At 40.1% G+C, this 23,066-nt stretch overlaps 1 protein-coding gene across 2 annotated transcripts; it reads left to right on the forward strand.

The window, feature by feature from the left end:
• Positions 1-4,136: 4,136 nt before the first annotated feature.
• Znf260 (zinc finger protein 260) lies at positions 4,137-18,195 on the forward strand. Of its 2 annotated transcripts, none has more exons than XM_059275785.1 (3): positions 4,137-4,246; positions 5,006-5,088; positions 15,863-18,195. In XM_059275785.1, exon 3 carries the CDS (start codon positions 16,299-16,301, stop codon positions 17,520-17,522), a length of 1,224 nt encoding a protein of 407 aa, XP_059131768.1. In that variant the 5' UTR covers positions 4,137-4,246; positions 5,006-5,088; positions 15,863-16,298; the 3' UTR covers positions 17,523-18,195. The 2 variants fall into 2 exon arrangements, with proteins under 2 accessions (XP_059131768.1, XP_059131774.1); XM_059275791.1 differs by lacking the exon at positions 4,137-4,246 and adding an exon at positions 4,266-4,357.
• Positions 18,196-23,066: the final 4,871 nt, after the last annotated feature.

The following is a 23,066-nucleotide window of genomic DNA, read 5'->3' on the forward strand; positions in this document are numbered from 1 at the left end:
AACGGCGTGTGTCACCATGCTTGGCTCTGTTCCCTAGTATGGCCTTGAACACACAGAGACCCTGCCGATAAGTGATTGGATTAAGGGCATGTGCTGCCTGACTTTGTTTACTTAAAATGGCTGGCCTTTCCCCCCCTGATCTCCAGGCAAGCTTTATTTATCAAAGCTCAAATAAAGTATCACCACACTCTGGGTCCCTGTCTCAAGAACACTCTCAGTTAACATCTAGGACCAGGCCTGGAAAACCCTGATGGTCACCTTGATGTGGATCTCTATAGAGCCTGCTGAGTGGTGGCCTCACAGAACTCAGTGGAGGATCCTGGTCTGGGCTTTCTCTGAGTTTCTCATGAGGTGCTTGTGGAAATGGTCAGTCATGCTCACAATCATCTTGGGCATATCCTGTTGGATGTAAGGCTGCCTGACTATCAAGATCTCAGCTTTGCCTCCAAGATCCCACCCATTCATGTGAAGCAGGTGCTCACACACTCAACATGCATGTGCTTTCTGTTCTTATTAAACACTGCTTCCACCAGCCAAGCCTCTGGAACACTGCTTTCTGACTCATCAGGTCCTTAGTGTGGAATCAGTTGGGCAGCTTGCCATGGTCCCTGAAAATCTCAAAGTCCCTTCTTGGTGCTGAAGCTGCAGGAATGAACATCTGGGACATCTTGGGAGTGGCCATACTGCATGAGCCTTACTGTAGTAACCAATGCAACAGTAAGACCAATTTGGTGGTTAATTTTTGAAGTTATTATTAAATAAATAGGTAACAAATTCGTGAATACTATGTATTCTTACTATGTTTTCATTATTTGTAATTCCATCTGCATTTCAGTCACATTACATCAACATCTTCTTTTGAACTTTGTTATACGTAAATAGTATCTCACAGAGTGTTATTCTAGAATGATGAATGTATTTGTTGCTGTTTGTGTTTAGTATTGTCCTTGTTTCTATTAGTTTAATGCTAAAAATTTGTTTTTAAAAAATCACCAATTGTTTCTACTCTATGTCTGTTTTTATTCCTTTCTGAATTTTTTTTTTTTTTTTTTTTTTTTGGAGACAGGGTTTCTCTGTGTAGCTTTGCGCCTTTCCTGGATCTTGCTCTGCAGACCAGGCTGGCCTCGAACTCACGAAGATCCACCTGCCTCTGCCTCCCGAGTGCTGGGATTAAAGGCGTGTACCACCACCGCCAGGCTCCTTTCTGAATTTTTTTTTTTTTTTTTTTTTTTGGTTTTTCGAGACAGGGTTTCTCTGGGTAGCTTTGCGCCTCTCCTGGAACTCACTTGGTAGCCCAGGCTGGCCTCAAACTCACAGAGATCCACCTGGCTCTGCCTCCCGAGTGCTGGGATTAAAGGCGTGCGCCACCACCGCCCGGCTTCCTTTCTGAATTTTACATAGCTTTCTCCCCACATTCAAGATAATGTTCTGGATTTAACCCATTTATTGCTGTTCTGGCCCATCATATTAAGTATTTTCAATAAAACAATTGGCTTTCTGTTTAATGGTGAATCACATATTAAGATATGTATGTTAGGGCTGGAGAGATGGCTCAGCGGTTAAGAGCACTGGCTGTTCTTCCAAAGGTCCTGAGTTCAATTCCCAGCAACCACATGGTGGCTCACAACCATCTGTAATGAGATCTGGTGCCCTCTTCTGGCCTGCAGGCAAAACATGCAGGCAGAATACTGTATACATCATAAATAAATAAATCTTTAAAAAAAATATGTATGTTAGAGATGTATGGATAGTCTCTGGTTGTGTTTGAGTCCCTAAATTCATGACGTAAGCTGTGACACACACAAAAGTTAAACAATATAAACGTTGGGATCCTGGATAAAAGAGAGGCATACTTCAAGAAACAATGCCTAAAAACTCCCCAAATTTGATGGGCAAATACATCCAATAAGGATAATGAGAGGAATTCAAAGAGATCCACACCAAGGTTCATGCTAGTGAAAATTTAAAAGTAAAATACAGCTATAATCCCAAAATTTATAAGGTGGAGGCAGGAGGATCAGCAGTTCAAGGTTACATGGGAGTTTGAGGCCAGTTTGAGGGAGTTTGGCTACATGAGCTCATTTCAAAACCAATGGAGAAGAGAGCTGGAACAGCTCAGTTGGCAAAGTGTTTACCGTGGAAGTATACTTCAGATGCCCAGCACACACACACACACACACACACACACACACACACACACACACAGCTGAACATAGTGGCACATGGAAGAGATGGAGACAGGGAGGTCCCTGGAGCTCACTGGCCAGCTAGTCTTGCCTAATTGGTGCTTTTCAGGTAAGAGAACCTGTCCCAGAAATGGCTTAGTGGTTAAGAACACTGGCTGATCTTGCAGTGAACCTGGGTTCAGTTCTGAGTACCCACACAGCAGCTCACAACTTTAGTTTCAAGAGACCTGATACCCTCTTCTGGGTATCTAGATATAGTGTATATACTACACAAATGTAAACACTCATATATATAACTTGAAAAGCAAGGTGGCATGCACTAGGGTGTAATACACACACACACACACACACACACACACACACACACACACACACAGACAGGGAGACAGAGACAAAGAGATTGCATTTGAGACCAAAGACTCTGACTAAACCTATGGCTAGCCTGGCCAGCAAGTTCCCTACATACCTTAGGAGAGTCAAATCCCTTGGAAGGGAGCTCATTTATGTCACTGGCATGGCTTTTGCCCAGATGAAATAAATAAATAAATAAATAAATAAATAAATAAATAAATAAATAAATAAATGGACATAACTGCTCCTAAGAGGTTGAGGGGTTTTTTTAAATTTATTTTTATTTTATGTGCATTGGTGTTTTGCTGTGGGTGTTGGGTCGCCTGGAACTGGAGTTACAGACAGTTGTGAGCTGCCATATGGGTGCTGAGAATTGAACCTGGGTCCACTGAGTGCTCTTAACCACTGAGCCATTTCTCCAGCCCCCGAGGTTGAGGTTTTTAATTATAGATATAAGGGAGAGCACAGGCAGAGACATCTGGAAGAGTCCAGAGTAAACGTAGGGCAAAATAGCCAGGGAAAAACACCCTGGCCCTGACTTGACTCCGAGACCACAGCCAAGGAAAGAATACTTTGACCCTGACTTGATCTCACACTCAAGACCAGGGCAAGAAACAGAATCCCACCAGTCCCTGAATTTGCCCCAAGATTAGGCCAATAAGCTCGCGATCCCAGGCCACCCTGGAAAGCTCTGCCCACCCACTCGATGAAACCCTATATAAAGCCTTCTTCTGCTCAGTTCTTTGCTGTTTCTCCCTGGAGCAGAGGTAGCCACTCCTTTGTGTTTTCCCAGTAAATCTCAAGTGAGGTTTGTTGTATGGTGTGATTTTGTGGTATTCCTTGCCTGGGGACTGTCAAGATATCTCTCCCCTCAGAGCCGTTTAACACCAGGTCCTGGGGATGCTGAAAGACTGGTGGACATCATCTGCTTTGACATGGTAACAGGTACCTCAGTTAGCCGTTTATCCTGGTTTTGAGACTCAACGCTAAGGTTACACATCAACAAACACCCAACAGGATTCCACAGCACACCTGCATACTGCTTTCTACATTGTCACACTCAGTCACAATCCCCATTCACAACCATAGGACATACGGTTACAAAAAAATCACAATTTCACAACAGCTCATTCTCCTGCCAGTTTCGCCTGAATCCAATTTGCAGTATCAATTCCTGCCTGGTGTCGGTTTTTGAAACTGTAGTGAGCAGTCTAGACTTAACACCAGTGCCTAGTCCAAGCCAGAGGCGATGGAACGCGCGATGTCTTCTGGGAAATGTAGTTCTTCACTGCACCACGTCACCAAGATTCCCCCCCCCGCACCCCCCCCCCTCCGTAAAACCGAGTGTTACGCGTTACTCGGGATCTCGCCCTGGAGGCCATAAAGCTTATTCAATGAGTTTGAACTGCGCTTATTATACACCTTGGCACACTACCGTCCTTTTTGGTAATAGAGTAAAAGCAGTAGTATCTGAATCCCGGCCTCTTATTCCCCTGCCACCACCAGAGAGACCATCTGGAAAAAGTTCGGGATTGACTAGAACCACCAAGACTTCTGGGAAATGTAGTCCACAGTCAAAAAAAAAAAAAAGAGTCGAATGGAAAAAAATTCGCTAGTTCAGAGCCCCGGTGGGCAGAGACCTCTGGGCGTGCTAGCAGGAGTGCGCAGGCGCAGACTCTGTGGCTCTCCATCGTCGCCTTTGTCTGCTGGTGAGTTTGATTTGGGGGTCTGTAGGACCGGGGTTTTCCTGGGCCCAGTCGAGCCAAAGAAGCTGTAGGGGAGGGTTTGCTGCTCCTGCACGGGCGAGGATGTCCGAAGGGGTGAGAATCGTCTACTGTGACAGCGGAGCTGAGAACTTGTGTGGATGGGGGCAGGGAGAGCCAGAAACCCGGGTGGGTTTGCGGGTGGGGTGAGCTTACGAGCTTACGTGTGAGGGAGTGTTTTGGTTGGTATCCAGTTAGCAAGAAACTGGTTTCAAGTTTGCGAGACGAAACGAATAGTTCTCTAATACTTGTCGCATTTTAAAAATAAATAACGTGTTTTTCTGGTAATCAGGAAAGAAAAAAGGATAAATATTGAGTGAGTAGATTTAAAAGTGATTTATTATTATTATTATTATTATTATTATTATTAAAGCAAGTCAGTAGAAAACGAAACCAACGTTCCTTTGAAAAATCTTTGTTTTGTAACGAAGATTTCCAAAAACTTGTTATTGGGTGCCTTCACACTAGTAGGCATTAACTTAGTTCTTGGAGAAACTTCAGTTGAGCTATTTTTGAGTAGCCCTTGAATTTACGGAATAGCCCTTAGAAGGTACTTTTCACAAATATAGATGGGGTAGAATTAGGAAGGTAGTTAATTGTCCCACCTTTGGCAGAGAGGTCAAGAAGCTCTTTAGTACTCAAATTGGTCAAAGGACTAGGTTCTTTTAAAAAGTATTTTGTCTTTTTTTTTTTTTTTTTAAACAGGGTCTTTCTGCATAGCCCTGGCTGTCCTGGAACTCACTTTGTTGACTAGGTTGATCTCTGTTTCCTGAGTGCTGGGATGAAAGGTATGCGCCACCATTTATTTATTTATTTATTTTGAGACAGGGTTTCTCTGTGTAGCTCTGTTTTTTTTTTTTTGTGTAGACTTACTATCCTGGAACTAGCTCTGTAAATCAGTCTGGCCTCGAACTCAGAGATCTGCTGGCTTCTGGCTTCCACATGCTGGGATTAAAGGCGTGCACCACCACTACCTGGCTTGTCATACTCCCCCCATCCCCCACCCCCACCCTGCCCGCCCACTTGGTTTTTCAAGACAGGGTTTCTCTGTGTAGCCCTGGCTGTCCTGAAACTTACTGTGTAGCCCAGGCTGGCCTCGAACTCACAGAGATCCGCCTGCTTCTACCTCCAGAGTGCTAGGGTTGAAGGTGTGCACTACCAGCTGTCATACTTATTTTTAAAATGTGTTTTTCTTTTCTTTATTTATTAAATATTTTATTTTTAAAGAGTTATTCATGTGTATGTGTGTGCTTGTGGGTTTGTGGGCATGTGTGTGAATGCCAGTGGAAGCCAGAGGGGGGCATCAGGTCACCTGGAACTGGCATTACAAGCAGTTGTGAGCAGCCCCATGTGGCTGTTGGCAACCAAAGGCCAATCTTAACTGTTGAGCCATTTCTCCAGCCCTTTAACACGCTTTTCAATAAAGTGAAAAAGTACCGGGGTCAACGATTTTGATAAATTAAGAAAGCAAAAGTCCTTCAAAATAACAAGACACAGCTCGGGTTTTTTTTTTTTTTGTGTGTGTGTGTGTGTGTGTGTGTATGTGTGTGTGTGTGTGTACATGTTCATGCAGGTTTGGTGTGCATGTGCATGTGTATGGGGGCATGTACGCCAGAGGTAGATGTCAGGTGTCTTCCTCTCTACCTTATTGTGTGAGTCAGGGTCTCTCCCGGAACCCAGTGACTCGGCTGGCTGTCTGGTCAGTGAGCTTCAGGGATCCACTCCCCTCTGCTCTCTCTTCCATCTGCAGATGTGTGACAGCATGTGTGACTTTGGATGTGCTGGGGTGCAGATTCAGGACCTAGTGCCTTTACTGACCATCTCTCCAGCCCCAGCTTTTTTTTTTTTTAATTATCCCTCTGATATCGACATGCCTTGGATTGTGGGATTTAACTTTTTTTTTTAACCCATGAGCACTCCCATCTACTGCTGTGTTTTTATCAGAAACAGATCACAACAGAGGTTTGTTTTTTTATTGTTTCTTTTTTTAGACAGGGCTTCTCTGTGTAGCTTTGGCATCTTTCCTAGAACTCACTCTGTGTAGCCCAGGCTGGCCTCCAACTCATAGAGATCGGCCTGCCTCTGCCTCCCGAGTGCTGGGATTAAAGGCATGTGCCACCACTGTCTGGCACAGAGGTCCATTTTTAAGGGGGCTTTTTCTAAGGTTTTTTTTTTTTTTTTTAATTTTCTTTTTTATTAATTCTTTGTGTCTTTTACATCATGCATCTAGATCCCGCTTATTTCCCTGTCCCTTCATATCTGGCCTCTGCCCTTGCAGCCCACCGCCTAATAGAATAAAATTTAAGAGTAAAAAAGGAAAAAAACCTCATCATGGAAGCTATAGTGTGACACACTCATGCAGTAAACCCCTTTATCTATATATCTTTACTTGCAAGTGTTCGTTGTAAAGAGTCATTGATCTGGTTCGAGGCCTCTGGTTTCCACTACACTATCAGTGCTGGGCCCTCACTGGAACTCCTCTTGGTTATCCTGCTGTTGCCCTGTGTTGTGGAAATCCTGCAGCTTGGGTCTGCAGGACTGACCCCTTCAAGTACTCCAGCAGATCATAGATGGGGTAGATGTTGGAGTGGGCCAACCCATAACCCTGATTCTGGGCCTGGGTAGTTGCAGGGTTGGTCAGCCCATTAGCTCTCCCCTGTCCTCACCACCAGGGCCAGCGCTCCAGCATAGCCCCAGCTAGTTTAACCTTTGCAGCAATGAGCAAGGGGCAGGGCCAGTTCTCCTGCTTTCACGCCCTTAGGGTCGGCTCTCCCACACTTCAGGGCCAGCTCTACTGTGTTGCCCAGGTGCAGGGACCACTCTACTGAGTGCTGCAGCTGGTCAGTGGCAGGGCCAGCTCTCCCACTCTTATGACCTCAGGGCCAGCTCTCCCACCCACACCACCATATGGCAAATAAGAGTTGGGGCCAGATCTCCCATGCTTATGTTTTTGGGGCAGTTCACCCATACCCCTGTCAATAGGGTAAGCTCTGCCAGGAGCAGACATGTCTCATAGTCATTTAAAAAAAAAATCTATGTTATTAACACATTTAAATGCCATATTCTGTAGATCTCTGAAGGGTTTGAGATGACCTATCTAAAATATATCTCTGCTTGACCTTGAAAATATACCTAGTATGACAACAAATTCAATTGTAATGACTAACTACTAACTTTCATTTCTTTATATCCTAATAGTTGGTTATAATAACTTTCAAGGATTAGCAAATTGCATTACATTGTTAAATGAACTGTATAGATACAATATTTTGAAGATTAGAAATGTATGTACAATATATTCTAACAAAATCAATCTCAAATTGGTATCAATATACATAATTTGCATACAGTATACAAAAATCCAATCCAATATAAAATATTTAAAACTAGAAGTTTCCTGTTAAAAGTAGATTGAGTAATCTACCTTTTTATCTATATCATATCTATATCCTCTCTTTTTTCTTTTCAGAGTAGATTCAATAATCTACCCTTTATTCTATCATTTCTATATCTTTTTTTTGGAGTAGATTCAATAATCTACCTCTTATCTATATCCTCTTCTTTTTCTTTTTTTCAAATAAGAACCTTAAATCTAATCTCCTTTGTTTAGCCCTTTTCCTGACCATTAACAATAACAACTTGTAACCAACCATCCTAAACAATGACAAGTATCCAAAACCCATTGTAAGACCAAAAACCACCCACCCCACATCTTGGGAATGTGGGCGTCATGTTCTTAAAATTACTTCCTGCTATTTGTGGGCAAAGGCATCTTAGGGGATTCTGAAAAGGAAAACTTTGGGTTAATTGTCAAGTCCTGGGAGAGGTAGCTGTATCATTTGTTGTCCAGTCTCTGCATAATGCAAAAGTGCAGGGCTTATCTCAAGTCCTGGCTTAAATAGTCTGTGAGGCTGGATCATCTCAGCTAGCCATCCCGAAATTGTCCTGAACAGTTTGGAGTCCAAACTGATCTTTGGGTGATGTTTGTCAGCTTAGTGGTATTATTATTGTCCATGTGGAATCATCGTTGTGGGGCCCCATCATCTTTTTGGAGACTTCAAATTTGCTGTTAGGTGTGGTTATGATTCCCTGCAGAAAACTGATAGAGACTCCAGCACAAAAAACGTGTAGGGTTGGAGAGATGGCTCAGAGGTTAAGAGCACTGGCTGTTCTTTCAAAGGTCCTGAGTTCAATTCCCAGCAACCACATGGTGGCTCACAACCGTCTGTAATGAGATCTGGTACCCTCTTCTGGCCTGCAGGGATATGTGCAGACAGAACACTGTATACAAAATAAATAAATAAATCTTAAAAAAAAAAAAAAAAGAACAGATGCCCAAGAGTCCAGGAAGAGAGCCCATACATTAAAAAAAAATGTATAGGCAGCTAAATGAAGCCTTTTTTCTAGAATTAGTATTCTGTATGACTATTAATATCATAAGAAAAGCTTAAATATATATATAAATCTTACAAATTTTGATATAAAAATCATACCTTAAGAAAAGTATAAAGAATCAAAATAGAACCAAAGAATTGAGATTAGTGGCAATAGAATAGTCTCTTAATTTTGGTTTTCTTCTGTCCCATATCAGATGGCTCTTCTGACATGATTCATAGATTTTGCATTTTCTTTTAACAAGCATGCTAATGTTTAGGGAAGGAGAGAGCCATTCTCCAACTCCAAAGCTGCTTTCATTTTTAATTGAACTGGGACCACATAAAAACCATTTGTGTTATATGTCTGTAGAGAAGAGCAGAAACAAACATTTAGGAAGACTTATGAAAATTTATATGTATTATACCAATAGGCCAATTTACTCTTTTTCTTGGGACATTTTTTCTAGATGATTTGTTTTTTTTCTTCAGATGTCTCATTTGTCCAGTGTTCTTCTGATTCCTTAGCCTTCATTCTCCTGAAAGATAAAAACAAAAACCTTTCCCCAAGCCTAACTTTGGGGAGGTTCCCTTTTGGCAAGTTATACTGACTAAATGAAAAGCATTTGTTAGTGGTATAATTTAATTTAAATTGGATGGTCATGCTGGTTAATGAACTCTCACCTCTTCTAATTTAAGAGGTCTCTTGTTCAAATTGAACCTTTATCAATTTTTATGGTATCTGTAGCTTTTCTTCTGTAGAAACAAAAACAAAACCTCGTCCCCAACGTAATACATATCCTGGTTTCCATTCTGAGTTCAGTACCTCTTTAAAGTATATAGGCTGATTTAATTCTGTAGTTTTTTTTCTACTATCCGGTGTCTCTCCACAACTGTTGTTCCTTTCTCATTAGCATTGAGAAAATTCAAAGTTAATATACCATTATTTAATCCATTAATGGGGGGTTTTGTTACCCCTTTCTGTTTATTTAGCATATCCTTTAGAGTTTGATTTGATCTTTCTATAACTGCTTGGCCTGTAGGATTATGTGATATACCTGTAATATGCTTTATATTGTAATAAGCAAAAAACTGTTTCTTTTTACCAGAGACATATGACGGAGCATTGTCTGTAGCTGGAGTTTTCTCCAGTCCTGCTTGGGCCCCCGCAGTTCTGCAGCCCATTTATAAAATAATCACTCAGAAGCTCATATTAATTAAAATTGTTCAGCCATTAGCTCAGGCTAACTATTGATTGGCTCTTACATCTTAAATTAACCCATTTCTATTCATCTATAAGTTGCCATATGGCTTGTGGCTTACCAGTACTTTTACATCTCGCTTCCTCTGTGTTTGGCTGGCAACTCCTGACTCAGCCTTCCTGTTCCCAGAATTCTCTTCTCTGTTTGTCCCACCTATACTTCCTGCCTGGCTACTGGCCAGTCAGCACTTTATTTATTAACCAATCAGAGCAACACATTCACAGCATAGAGAATATCCCACAGCAATTGTCAGTTTTAATTTGTGCAGGTATACCCATGATGGCCATAACTTGTAGCAAATGCATGATTACAGAATCAGCCTTTTCAGAACTCAAAGCAGTTGCCTATTGAAATCCTGAATAAGTATCAATAGTGTGGTGTACATATTTCAATTTTCCAAATCCTGCAAAGTGAAACACATCCATCTGCCAGATTTCATTTCTCTGAGTACCCTTTGGGTTACATCCTGCTGGTAATGGCGTTTGATTGTAGAAGGAACAAGTAGGACATTTCTTTACTATTTCTTTGGCTTGTTGCCAGGTTACGGAAAAATCCTTTTTTTTTTTTTTTTTTTTTAAAGATTTATTTATTTATTAGGTATACAGCATGTATGACTGCAGGCCAGAAGAGGGCACCAGATCTCATTACAGATGGTTGTGAGCCACCATGTGGTTGCTGGGAATTGAACTCAGGACCTCTGGAAGAGCAGTCAGTGCTCTTAACTTCTGAGCCATCTCTCCAGCCCCGGAAAAATCCTTTTTTAAACCTTTACTATTGACATGATGTTTTTATGAAATTCTGAGGCCAGCACATTTCCTGTCAATAATTTATCAATCTCATCATTACCTTGTGCTAGAGGGCCTGGCAGACCAGTATGGGATCGGATGTGAGTTATATATAAAGGATGACTCCTTTTCCTGATTGTATCTTGTAATTGAATGAATAGTGAAGTTAATTCTGAAGCATCAGGGATAAATTCTGCAGTCTCAATATGTAATACTACTCTTTCACCATACTGAGAGTCAGTTACTATGTTGAGAGGTTCTGAAAAATCCATTAATACCAACAGAATAGCATACAATTCTGATTTTTGAACTGAATTATAAGGACTTTGAACCACTTTACTTAAATTTTTTGATTTGTAACCTGCCTTTCCTTGTTTGTTTGCATCTGTATAAAATGTATGAGCTCCAGATATGGGTGTTTCCTGAAAAATTCAAGGCAGAATCCAATCATCTCTATAAATTGAATTCTATCACTTTTGGGATATTTGCTGTTAATCTTTCCCAAAAAATTACTGCAAGCTCTTTGCCAAGATTCACTTTCTGCCCATAATTTGTCAATGTCATCATTAGTTAAAGGTACTACAATTTCTGCTGGGTCTATTCCTGCTAATTGATGAAGTCTTAATTTTCCTTTTAAAATCAAGTCAGAGATCTTTTTCACATATGTTTTTAATTTTTTACTGTTTATTTGGTAGAAATATCCATTCCAGTATAATATCTTCCCTCTGCATTAAAATTCCTGTAGGAGAATACCTAGAGGGGAAAATAACCAAAATGCAATCGGCTTTGCATCCATATAATCCACATATCCCACCAGTACTTTTTTTTCCACCAAGGCCAATTCTCTCTCAACTTCAGCTCATAATTCTCTTGGACTATTTAAGTCCTTGTCACCTTCTAAGGTTTTGAACAGACTACTCAGTTCATCATTTTTTACCCCAACAACAGTTCGTAGATGGGAAATGTCTCTGAATAATCTTGAAAGTCATTAAAAGTCTATAATCGATCTCTCCTAATTTGTACTTTTTGGGGCCTAATTTTTTTGTAGACCTGTTTTATATCCTAATATTTAATAGAATCTCCTCTTTGTATCTTTTCAGGCATAATTTGTAATCCTCAACAACGCAAAATTTTCTTTACTTCTTCAAACATTCTTTCTAAAGTATCTGCATTTGAGTCAGCTAGTAAAATATCATTCACATAATGATAATTTATAGATTTAGGAAATTGTTTACGTATTACTTCCAATGTCTGTTGTACAAAATATTGCAACAGGGTTGGACTATTTAACACAGGGGTAGGAGAACCCTCCATTGATATCTCTTAACTGGCTGGGAATTATTATAAGTAGGCACTGTGAAGGCAAATGTTTCTCTGTCCTTTTCTTATAAGGGTATTGAGAAGAAACAGTCTTTTAAATAAATAACTATAAGAGACCATCCTTTAGGTTACAAAGTAGGCAAAGGAATTGGAATTCCTGATTGTAGAGAGCCCATTGGCTGAATTATCTTGTTAATTGCTCTAAAGTCTGTTACCATTCTCCATTTACCAGATTTCTTTTTAATAACAAATACAGGAGAATTCCAAGGATTGGTTGATTCTTCAGTATGCTGAGCATTTAACTGCTCTTGTACCAGCTCTTCTAAAGCCTGAAGTTTCTCTGTTGTTAAAGGCCATTGCTGAACCCATACAGGCTTGTCTGTTAACCATTTTAAAGGTAGAGCTGTTGGTGTCTTTGGAAGATCATCAGTTGTTGTGTCCTGCTTTTGTACAATTTGGATGGCTGGTGACTGTTCTTTATAATAATACCTCCTAATATTTCTCTCAGAAACATGTGTTAGCTTATTGTTTGTTTCTGAAGTTGGAGGAATATTAATCTGGGTATTCCATTGTTGTAATAGATCATGGCCCATAAATTTATAGCTGTATTAGCCACATATGGCTTTAATTTTCCTCTCTGTCCTTTTGGCGCTATGTATTTGAGCCATCTTGCACTGTGTTTCACTTGAGATAATGTTTCAATCCCTAACAGCTGAACATTTACCTCCTGAAGAGGCAGTTTGGATGCCAAAATTCTGGTGCAATTATTGTGAAGTCTGCACCTGTGTCTACAAGACCTTCCAAGAGATTGTCATTTATTCATATTTTTAATTGGTCTTTGTTCATTTATAGAAGTTTGCCAAAAAAATCACTTTATAATTTCTCCTGAATTTCCTGTTCTCTCTGTTACAGCTGTTCTATCACCTGAGCTGCCTGGTTTATTCCAGTAGGCATTTGGTTATTTAATTGCTCTCAGAAGGAGTTTCTTCTACAATGGCAGGAAAGGAATGAACTGAATTTGCTATGGGGGCCTGTGTGAGGCCCCTCTGGGAGTTACCTGAGGACAGAAGCAAAGGATTACCTTGTTTGTCCCTTGTTGATCTACATTCATTGGTCCAATGTTTACCCTTACCACATTTTCTGCATACTCCAGAAGGGAGGGGCATTTTGTTGCCATTGTACCTTGAAGAAACATTGTTTCTAGGAATGCCCTCTTTGCATTACCTTTTTAGGTGACCTTGTTTACCGCAATTAAAGCATCTGACAATATTGTTTTTCTTCAAAGCTCCTGATATCACCCCTCCTATCCAAATATCATCATTGTCATGAGAATCAATATTAATTGTGTCCCTGATCAGTCCTCCAAGGGTCCTGGACTTCAACAACCTGATTACCCTCTTGCATGCTGCATTCCTGTTCTCAAAAGCCAAAGATTCAATTATTATCTGTCTAGCTTCTGAATTTGGTATCATTCTATTTACTGCTGAAGATAGCCTTTGTAAGACATCCATGAAGGATTCTTTGGGATCCTGTATAACTTTCGTAAATGATACAGTTTTCTTCCCTGCTTCCTCAATTCTGTCCCTCGCATTCATGGCTGCCATGCGGCATAGAATTAGGGTTTTGGTTATCATATAAACATTGTCTTTGTATATCACTGTAATCACCTTCTCTAAGAAGCTGATCCTGGGAAATTTCCACACCTCTGGCCCTACATATTTGTTCTATAGTTTTCTACCATGTTCTTCACTGTAACTGTGGATCGGCCTCTATCACCCCTGTAACTAATTTTTCCAGTCCTAACTGATAATTCTATTACAAGTTGACCATGAGTTTAACATCTGCTTTACAAATGGAGAATGCATGCCATATGATACTATAGCTTCTTTAAATCTCAAATCTAACATTTCCACTGGAGTCCAGTTAGATCTACACACCCTTGAGCATTTGACAGTTCCTGTAAAGTTACCGGGTAGATTAATGTTTACTGTCTGGTAACCTGAGATTATTTCTCTATCACTGTGTAATTCAATCCTGAAATAGGTTCATTTTTAAGTTCTACTGTCTGGGTCTGAATTTCTCTATAATTCATTTTAACAGATTTTTCTAAAGCTTTTATCTTGGCACTCAAATTGACCAACCTTTTTAATGTTAAAGTAAAAATGATCAAATAAATAATATTCATAATTGATGTTATGTACATCCCATCAACTTTAATTATCCTCTCATTTAATTGTTCCATTTTCAGACTTCCTAATGTGTTATCAAACAGAGACCAAATTCCTTCCATTGTAAAAAATATTTCTTTCTTTTTTTTTTTTTTTCTGAGACAGGGTTTCTCTGTGTAGTTTTGGTGCCTGTCCTGGAACTCACTCTGTATCCCAGGCTGGCCTCGAACTCAGAGATCTGCCTGGCTCTGCCTCCCGAGTTCTGAAATTAAAGGCGTGCACCCCTACCACCCAGCCAATATTTCTCATCTTTTATTGTGGAAAAAAATTACCTTTTAACTAATTTCTCCCTTTAAGATATCTTAATTGACTTACCCAGTCTGTCAACTGTGTAGAACAGTAGAAGTCCGAGGGAATATCAAAGCAGCTACCTACTGTGGTAGTAGTCCGAGATGGGGATCCAGAGAGAGCCCACCACCCACCACTCTGGCTCACGTGGAGTGGAGATCCGGTTGCATGCAGTTCTGGCCTGAGCTGTGCAGCTTGGGCCTGAGCTGGGGTGGGGGTGGGTGGGGAGTGTGGGGGCGCTGTAAGGCCACAAGCGGCTTCTTAGTGAATTCTTGCCACAATTTTTGGAGCGCCAGGCTTCTTAGTGAATTCTTGCCACAATTTTTGGAGCGCCAATTGGTGACAAATTGCTAAATGGTCCTATTGAAATAAAAAACATTGAACCAGATATAGAGGTGAAAACCTGAGAGATCAGAAGAATAGGAAAAGCCACAAGCTAATCTCACTTCATTGATACCTCAGCTTCCAGAAAGCTACTTCCTTTATGCCCACGCCTATATGCATTTCTGTTCTGTTATCTCATCTGCTCTCCTGTCCAGCTACAGTACTTCCCCTTCCTGCCCACCTCTGTCACTTCCTATCTGTCTGTACAGACCTCCATAGTTAACTAGTGTTGGAATTTAAGGCCTGTGTCATCTTGCTTGGCTCTGTTCCCAGTGTGGCCTTGAACTCACATAGATCCAGACAGATCCCTGCCTTCTGAGTGATTAAAGGCATGTGCTACCATTTCCTGGCTTCTATGTCTAATATAGTGGCTGGCTTTTTCCTCTGGGCCTCAGATAAATTTTATTGGGAGACACAGATAAAATATCACCACAGTTTGTCCTTTTTCTTTTTCTTTTTTTATGAGACAGGGTTACTCTGTGTAGCGCTAGCTCATACTAGAACTTACTCTGTAGACCAGGCTGGCCTCAAATTTAGAGATCTGCCTGCCTCTGCCTCCCAAGTGCTGGGATTAATGGCATGTACCATCACTGCCTGGCAGTTGGACTTGTTTTTAAGGCAGAGTCTCATCTGTAGCCAGGCTGCCCTGGAATTCACTAACCCATGTTGGCCTTAAACTCATAACAGTCCTCTGCCTCAGTATCCCAAGTTCTGGGATTATAAATGTGACCTACCATGTGTGACTTAAATAGTCTTTCTTTAATTGCACATTTCTGCAGTTTTATTAGTAAAAGTGGGAGAATTTGTAGGTTGTTGAGGATGTTAACGAGAAGGTAATTTATTGGATACTTACTACATTTCTAGACACCAACATTTTTATCCTTGTTAATTCTTTTAGTAACTTTTTGTTGTTCTCTTTTAGAAGCAGCCTCTGGAGTTTATACACAAAGAGGACACAGGATGAAAGACTCATGAGTTAAGTCTCATCTTTCTCTATAGAAATAGTCTAAATCAAATTGGAAAACCTAGGAGGCAAAGTACTCCTTCTGGGCACAGACATTGTATATGGGACTCAGTTGAAGAAAATTTGAACTGTAATTACCCACATTCGTAACTTACTTGTGAAAATGAGCGAAACTGCAAGAAAGAACCATTAATATAAAGTAGTGCTGTATTTCAGTCCCTTCTTGTAACCACATCTGAGGGTACTCACATAAAAAAAATCTCTTATTATATATTCAACTTCATTAGATACTTGTGAATTAATATTGAAAAGAAATTGTATGTATTTAGTGAATGTGGAAAAGCTTTCATCCTATCTCAGTAGATGCTAGGAGAAAACTCTTGTACATAACAGAATGTTGGAAAGTCTTCATCCTGAGTCAGATCTTCTACATGATGAACTTGATCCCAGAGAGAAACTTTATGAATGTAATGAATGTAGAAAAACCTTCAGCCTAAAACAAAACTTTGTAGAACATAAGAAAATGCACAGTGGAGAGAAATCACATGAATGTACAGAATGTGGCAAAGCGTTTTCTCGAGTCTCATCACTTACTCTACATTTGAGAAGTCATTCACGGAGGAAATCATTCAAATGTAGTAAATGTGGAAAAGCCTTCAGCCAGAGAGGAAACTTCCTTTCTCATCAGAAACAACATACTGAAGAGAAACCCTATGACTGTGAGAAAGCTTCTGTTCAGATGACAAGCCTCATTAGAAATCAGAGAAATACCGGGAATAAACCATTTGCATGTAAGGAATGTGGGAAAGCTTTTAATGGCAAATCATATCTCAAAGAACATGAGAAAATTCATACTGGAGAGAAACAATTTGAATGTAATCAGTGTGGAAGAGCCTTCAGCCAGAAGCAATACCTCATTAAACATCAGAACATCCATAGTGGGAAGAAACCTTTTAAATGTAATGAGTGTGGTAAGGCTTTTAGCCAGAAAGAAAACCTCATTATACACCAGAGAATCCATACTGGAGAGAAACCTTATGAATGTAAAGGGTGTGGGAAAGCCTTCATTCAGAAATCAAGCCTCATTAGACATCAGAGAAGTCATACTGGAGAGAAACCTTATACATGTAAGGAATGTGGAAAAGCCTTCAGTGGTAAATCAAATCTCACTGAGCATGAGAAAATTCATATCGGAGAGAAACCCTATAAATGTAATGAATGTGGAACAATTTTCAGACAGAAGCAGTACCTCATCAAACATCACAATATTCATACGGGTGAAAAACCCTATGAATGTAATAAATGCGGGAAAGCCTTTTCTCGGATTACATCACTTATTGTACATGTGAGAATTCATACAGGTGATAAACCCTATGAATGTAAAATCTGTGGGAAAGCCTTCTGTCAAAGTTCATCTCTTACAGTGCATATGAGAAGCCACACTGGTGAGAAGCCCTATGGTTGTAATGAATGTGGGAAGGCCTTTTCTCAGTTCTCAACTCTTGCGTTACACATGAGAATCCATACTGGTGAAAAACCCTATCAATGTAGTGAATGTGGGAAGGCTTTCAGCCAGAAGTCACATCACATTAGACACCAGAGAATTCATATTCATTAAAACTCTATAAATGCCTTAGATTTAGGAATGCTTGAGGAAAATCTATGATTAGTAATATATCAAAAGATTTGTCTTACATTAAAGTTATACAAATCTAGGAAAACCTTCTGTAGTAACTCAAAACTTAAATACAATATTTAATAAGATGTATCACAGTATTATATACTTCCTAGACTCTCACAATGAAAGTTATTAGTATTATAATTTTAGGACCGTTCTCAATGAACTTAGAGTCCAATGATTTCGATTAGCATAGTCTTAGAAAGCTTATCAAATGTATTAAGATAATATGAGCAATATAAATGTTTGACATTAAGAGGCAAAAATATTTTTGATATATGCTTTGCTATATGGATAATTTGTAAAAAATCATTTTTCAAAGAAGGCATGTTGGGACAGGGTCTCCCTATGTACATAGCCCAGGGAGACCTTAAACTCACTCTGTAGCCCAAGTTAGCCTCAAGTTTCTGATGATCCATTTACTCAGCCTCCCAATGCTGCAATTATATACATCACCATGCCAACTCAGAAGTCTTTGTTGTAGAATTGTATAAAATTGAGGTCAGGACAGAATATTGAATCTAGAAACATGAATGAATTCCTGGGGGATTGGTAATTGATTCTGGCAGTATCCCAGATCAATGGGGAAATCATGGATGACTTAAAAATAATCTCATGATAATTAACTTTTTGTATGGGAAAATAATAGACCTCTGATGTCCTCATTTATTAAAGTATTTCATAGGAATTCCAATGTCTTTGCAGAAAGCAAAGCTTTGTATAAAAAATTTGTTAAGAGGATGGGTTCTGAGACTTGAGTAGGACAGAAATTCTAGATTCTAGAATCCTCAGCTGTTACTCTTGAGCATTTATACTTATTCTCAAGAAACTGATATGCTTATGTAGGGAGTTATGTACCAGTCAGTCTGTAAATTGCAGCATGAATTATGGTAGCAAAAAAAACGGGCACAGGTGTTTGTTGCTTATGAAGTAGGTGAATAAAATGTAACAGTCATACAGTAGAATACTCTAACAGCTAAGCACAACAGGTTAAATCTATGTTAACAGCAAAAGGAAAAGAAAAAAATTGGCATGAAGAAAATTGAAGTGATGGATATATTGTGATGATTCCTGTGTAAATTTAAATAAAACCAACTTGTCAACTCTGGTACTAAGCATTGCTTATGGTAAACACTTTTCTCTAAAACTAGAATTGGGAGGATATGTATTCAGTTCCCAAAAAGTGATTGTCGCTGTTATAGGAAGAATGAAGTTCTATAGAAATGAAATGTGACAAAGCAGGGTAATGAAATGCTACTCCAGTTTTATATCTACTTTTCATTAAAAATAAAGGTTTTAAATAAATGTAACAAATTGATAGTTCTTTGTTGTGGCAACATATATTCTGTGCAATTTTTCTTTAAAAGATAGATATGGAAGAGATACATATTATTATAATAGTCCCCATTATATGTGTGGGATACATCCCAAGGCCCCTAGTGGATATCTGAAGTCCTGTATAGTGCTTAACTCTGTTAGGTTTTCCTGTGTATGTATATACCTGTGGTGAAGTTTATAAGCACCACAAGAATCTAACAGCACCTTTTTACACAGCATAGTAACCTCAGTATATGACTTTTCCCCCCTTCTTAAGATTGAGAACATTCATGTCTCCAAGGAACTACAGCTTCACTTTTCCATCAATATTCCTGGGCTTTGGAGCCGTTATTGAGTAAAATAAGTGTTGCCGTTTAGTGTCTGTCCATTGATGGGACCCAGACTAATAAGACTTGGAAAAGCCCTGCCCTGATCTGTTGTTTTTTTTGTTTTTTGTTTTTTGTTTTCTTGTGGTGTTTAGTCCTTTTGCTGGGTCTGGATTCCTTGGTGCTCTAGACCATGCCAAGAGGTTGGTGATTCTGTCTGTAGGTGGTGGTGAGTTGGAGTGTTACCATAGTTACCATGACTAACTGGAGCAGGAACAACTGGAAGCTTGTGGAATGTCATATCAATTTTTATTCTCCAGTTTGTCTTATTTTGACCTTTATATGTCCTTCCCCATCTCTCTTCCCTCAAGGTCTTTTTAGCCCAGCTATCCTGGAACTAAATAGACAAGGCAAACTTAGAATTCATAGTAATTCTCCTGCCTCAGCCTTGGATTGCAAATGTCAGCCATTATGCTAGACTTCACGTTTGGTCATACATCTTTGGTGTGTGGCAACTCAAGAAAAGGGCTAACATATCTTCAGCTTTGATCTAAACTGACCTCATGCTTTATTTCGTTCCCTGTATAATAACTTCCATGAGTGTTTTTCCTTAGGATTGAAAAAAAAATCCAAAGAAACTACAACCTGATCTAGAAGAACAAGTGCAAAATCCCCTTACCCAGTTTCTAAAACAGTAAGGTTAGGAGGGGAGGGAGGGGGAACTGTGGTTGGTATGTAAAATGAAAAAAAAAAAAAAACCCTTTTAAATAAAAAGTTTAAAAAAAAGAAAAATAAATAAAACACTAAGGTTGAATACCTAACTTTTGAGAGCTGAACTCTTAGAAGAAAGGTTGTTAATGGCTACTCTATGGGAAAGTGGAGATTGGAACTACTGTGAAAAGTGGGTAATAAGTGGGCTCTTCCTGCACAATTCAGGCTACCAGCCCAGTTCTCACATTTCCCTCTCTCTCTTTCTCCCTCCCTCCCTCCCTCTCGTTGTGGAGGAGCATGATGGTTGTGTTGAGACAGGGTCTCACTGTGTAGCCTCAGCTGGCCTGGAACTTGTTATATAGGCCAGGGTGGCCTTGAGCTCACAGAGATTCATCTACTGTTTCCTGAACGCTGGAATTAAAGATGTGTGCCACCATGTTTGCCCCACATCTTCTTTTAGGAAAAAGTATGGGGACAGGGTCTTTTGTAGCCTAGGCTGTTCTTGAACCTGCTACATAGCAAGGAATGACCTTGAACTTCAGAGCCTCTGTCTCTTCCCATGTTCTGGGATTTCCAACATGCACTAGTATACCCAGCTGATGTGCTGGGAATTGAACCCAGGGCTTTGGGCATGCTAGCTAAATACCTACCGACTGAGCAGCATCCCAGCTGTCAACCCCACACTCCCATTCATTCAGGACCCTTGGGTGAACTCATGAGGAAACCGGTGTAGGTATAGACTACTCCCCTGGCCTGGTGGGGCCACAGCTGGGGAGAATGTCCGGCTCTGCAATGTAGCTGAAGACAAATGTGGCACTCACAGGAGGGTGGAGCTTGCACCTCAAGTCTCTTCAGCCAGTGTTAGTCCTCTCCGGAGAGCAGCAGGCCTCTCAGGGTGTGTCAGCCCCCGCCCCTCTCTGCAGACAGACTCAGTATGGAACTGACCTGGAACTTCCTATGTAGACTACCCAGGCTGGCCACAGACTCAGAGATCTGCCTGTCTCTGCCTCCTGAGTGCTGGGATAAAAGGCATGCATCACCATGCCTGGCTATGGTCCAATTCTTAACATGCTTTTGGGAACTAAAGTTACCACACATTTGTAGGGGGATACATTGAAACCATAGCAAAGTGCAACTGATTTTGGTGTATTGCTTTTGTAGCCTGCAAATTTGGCAATTTATTCATCATTTTACATGGATTTAAAAAATACTTTTAAGGTTTATTTATTTCACATGTATGAGTGTTTTGTCTGTAGTATGCTTGTGCACTGTGTGCAGGTCAAAATTCAGAAGAGAACTTCAGATTCCCAGATTCTGGAACTGGAGTTACAGTTTCAAGCCGCCATGTGGATGCTGGGAATCAAATCTAGGTCCTCAGCAAGAGCAACAAGTGCTGTTAACTAACTGCTGAGCCATCTCTCCAGTCCCACAGTGGTTCTTTTGTTTGTTTGTTTTCAAATAGACACAGTAAGTAACCAGGCTAGCCTCCATTTACAATTCTCAAGCCCCAGCCTCTCTAGAGTTGAGATTACAGCTATGCACCACCACACTGAGCTAGATTGTGCTTCCTCAATAACTAATGCCTCTGTGCTTGAGAGTGAAACTACTAGACACCAAGGTCTGCAATGCAGTAACTTTATGAATTACTAAGACTGGTCAAATGAAAGGGGGTAGTAATGGAAACCCCCCTGAAAGAGGTGATAGAATATGACACTTAAACTATTTTCAGAATCTAGGCTGATAAGATAGCTCACTGAATAAAGGCCTGGTGATCTGAATTGGATCCCCACAGAAAGATAGCAGAGGACCAACTCTGCAAAGTGTACTTTAACACATGTACACACTCACACATGCATACAATACACAATTTTTTTACTATTTAAAAAATGCTATAAATTTAGAAAAAAAAAAAGCATGCATACAGAAATTAACCACATCAAAAGACTACACAGTGAGTTTCCACTCAGTTAGAGTAGTGATTTGGAACAGAAGCTGTGGAGCTTCATATTGGATTTTATACTTTTCACTATTGAATATATTTTTATGCACTAGGATAGGAAAATCCATGGCAGAGTGAGAACTAGAAAGACTTGTAGCTTCATAGCCTTCATAACTGCTGCCCATCATATGCATTCAGGTCATAAACTAATGCATATGTGGGTATCTATAACACAGAGAAAGAAGATCCAGAAAAACCACAAGGGGACGAGAAAGGACGTAATGCAGGTAATAAAATAAGATTTCAAAATACCTTGGAAGTGTTCAGAATCTAAAGATTTTGTAGAATATCTAATTGGAGATGTGAGTTAGCCATGGGTAGGTTGAAAAGAGATTAAGATGCACCTAATCTGGGCTGGAGAGATGGCTCAGAGGTTAAGAGCACTGACTGCTCTTCCAGAGGTCCTGAGTTCAATTCCCAGCAACCACATGGTGGCTCACAACCATCTATAATGAGATCTGGTGCCCTCTTCTGACCTGCAGGCGTACATGCAGACATAACACTGTATACATACATTTAAAAAAAAAAAAAAAAAGATGCACCTAATCCAAACTGGAAGGGACTAAGTAAAGTTATTACTGTTCACAGACATGTTGAAAACCTAAAAATTTCATTAAAAATAGTAGAACAGGAGCTCTTCCAGAGATGGCTCTGTGGTTAAGAGCTCTAATTGCTCTTGAGAGGACCTGGGTTTGGTTCCCAGCACTCAGACAATTGCTTACAACTGACTATAACTTCTGTTCCAGAGGGTCACATCCTCTTTTTGATCACCTCAGAAAGGCACACAAGTGATGCCCATACACTCAGCTGTGCATGTGTACACACACACACACACACACACACACACACACACACACACGTTTTGAAATAGGACCAATCCAAGTATGGTGGTGCACACCTGTAATCTCAGCAGTAGTGAGATTGAGGCAGAAACAAAACTTTGAAGCTAACCTGAGCTAAGATGCTGTCTCAAAACCACAACAGAACCCTGACATTATGCTAAATGGATTAAGTCAATCACAAAAAGACAAATCTGTAGCTCCATTTCTGTGACGTATCCATGGTGACCAAAATCCTTGAAGCAGAAAGTTGAATGGTGATTGCCAGGGCTCAAGGAGTGGTTCTCTACCA

Source organism: Peromyscus eremicus, chromosome 1, assembly GCF_949786415.1.
Source record: "Peromyscus eremicus chromosome 1, PerEre_H2_v1, whole genome shotgun sequence".
Lineage (NCBI taxonomy): Eukaryota > Metazoa > Chordata > Mammalia > Rodentia > Cricetidae > Peromyscus > Peromyscus eremicus.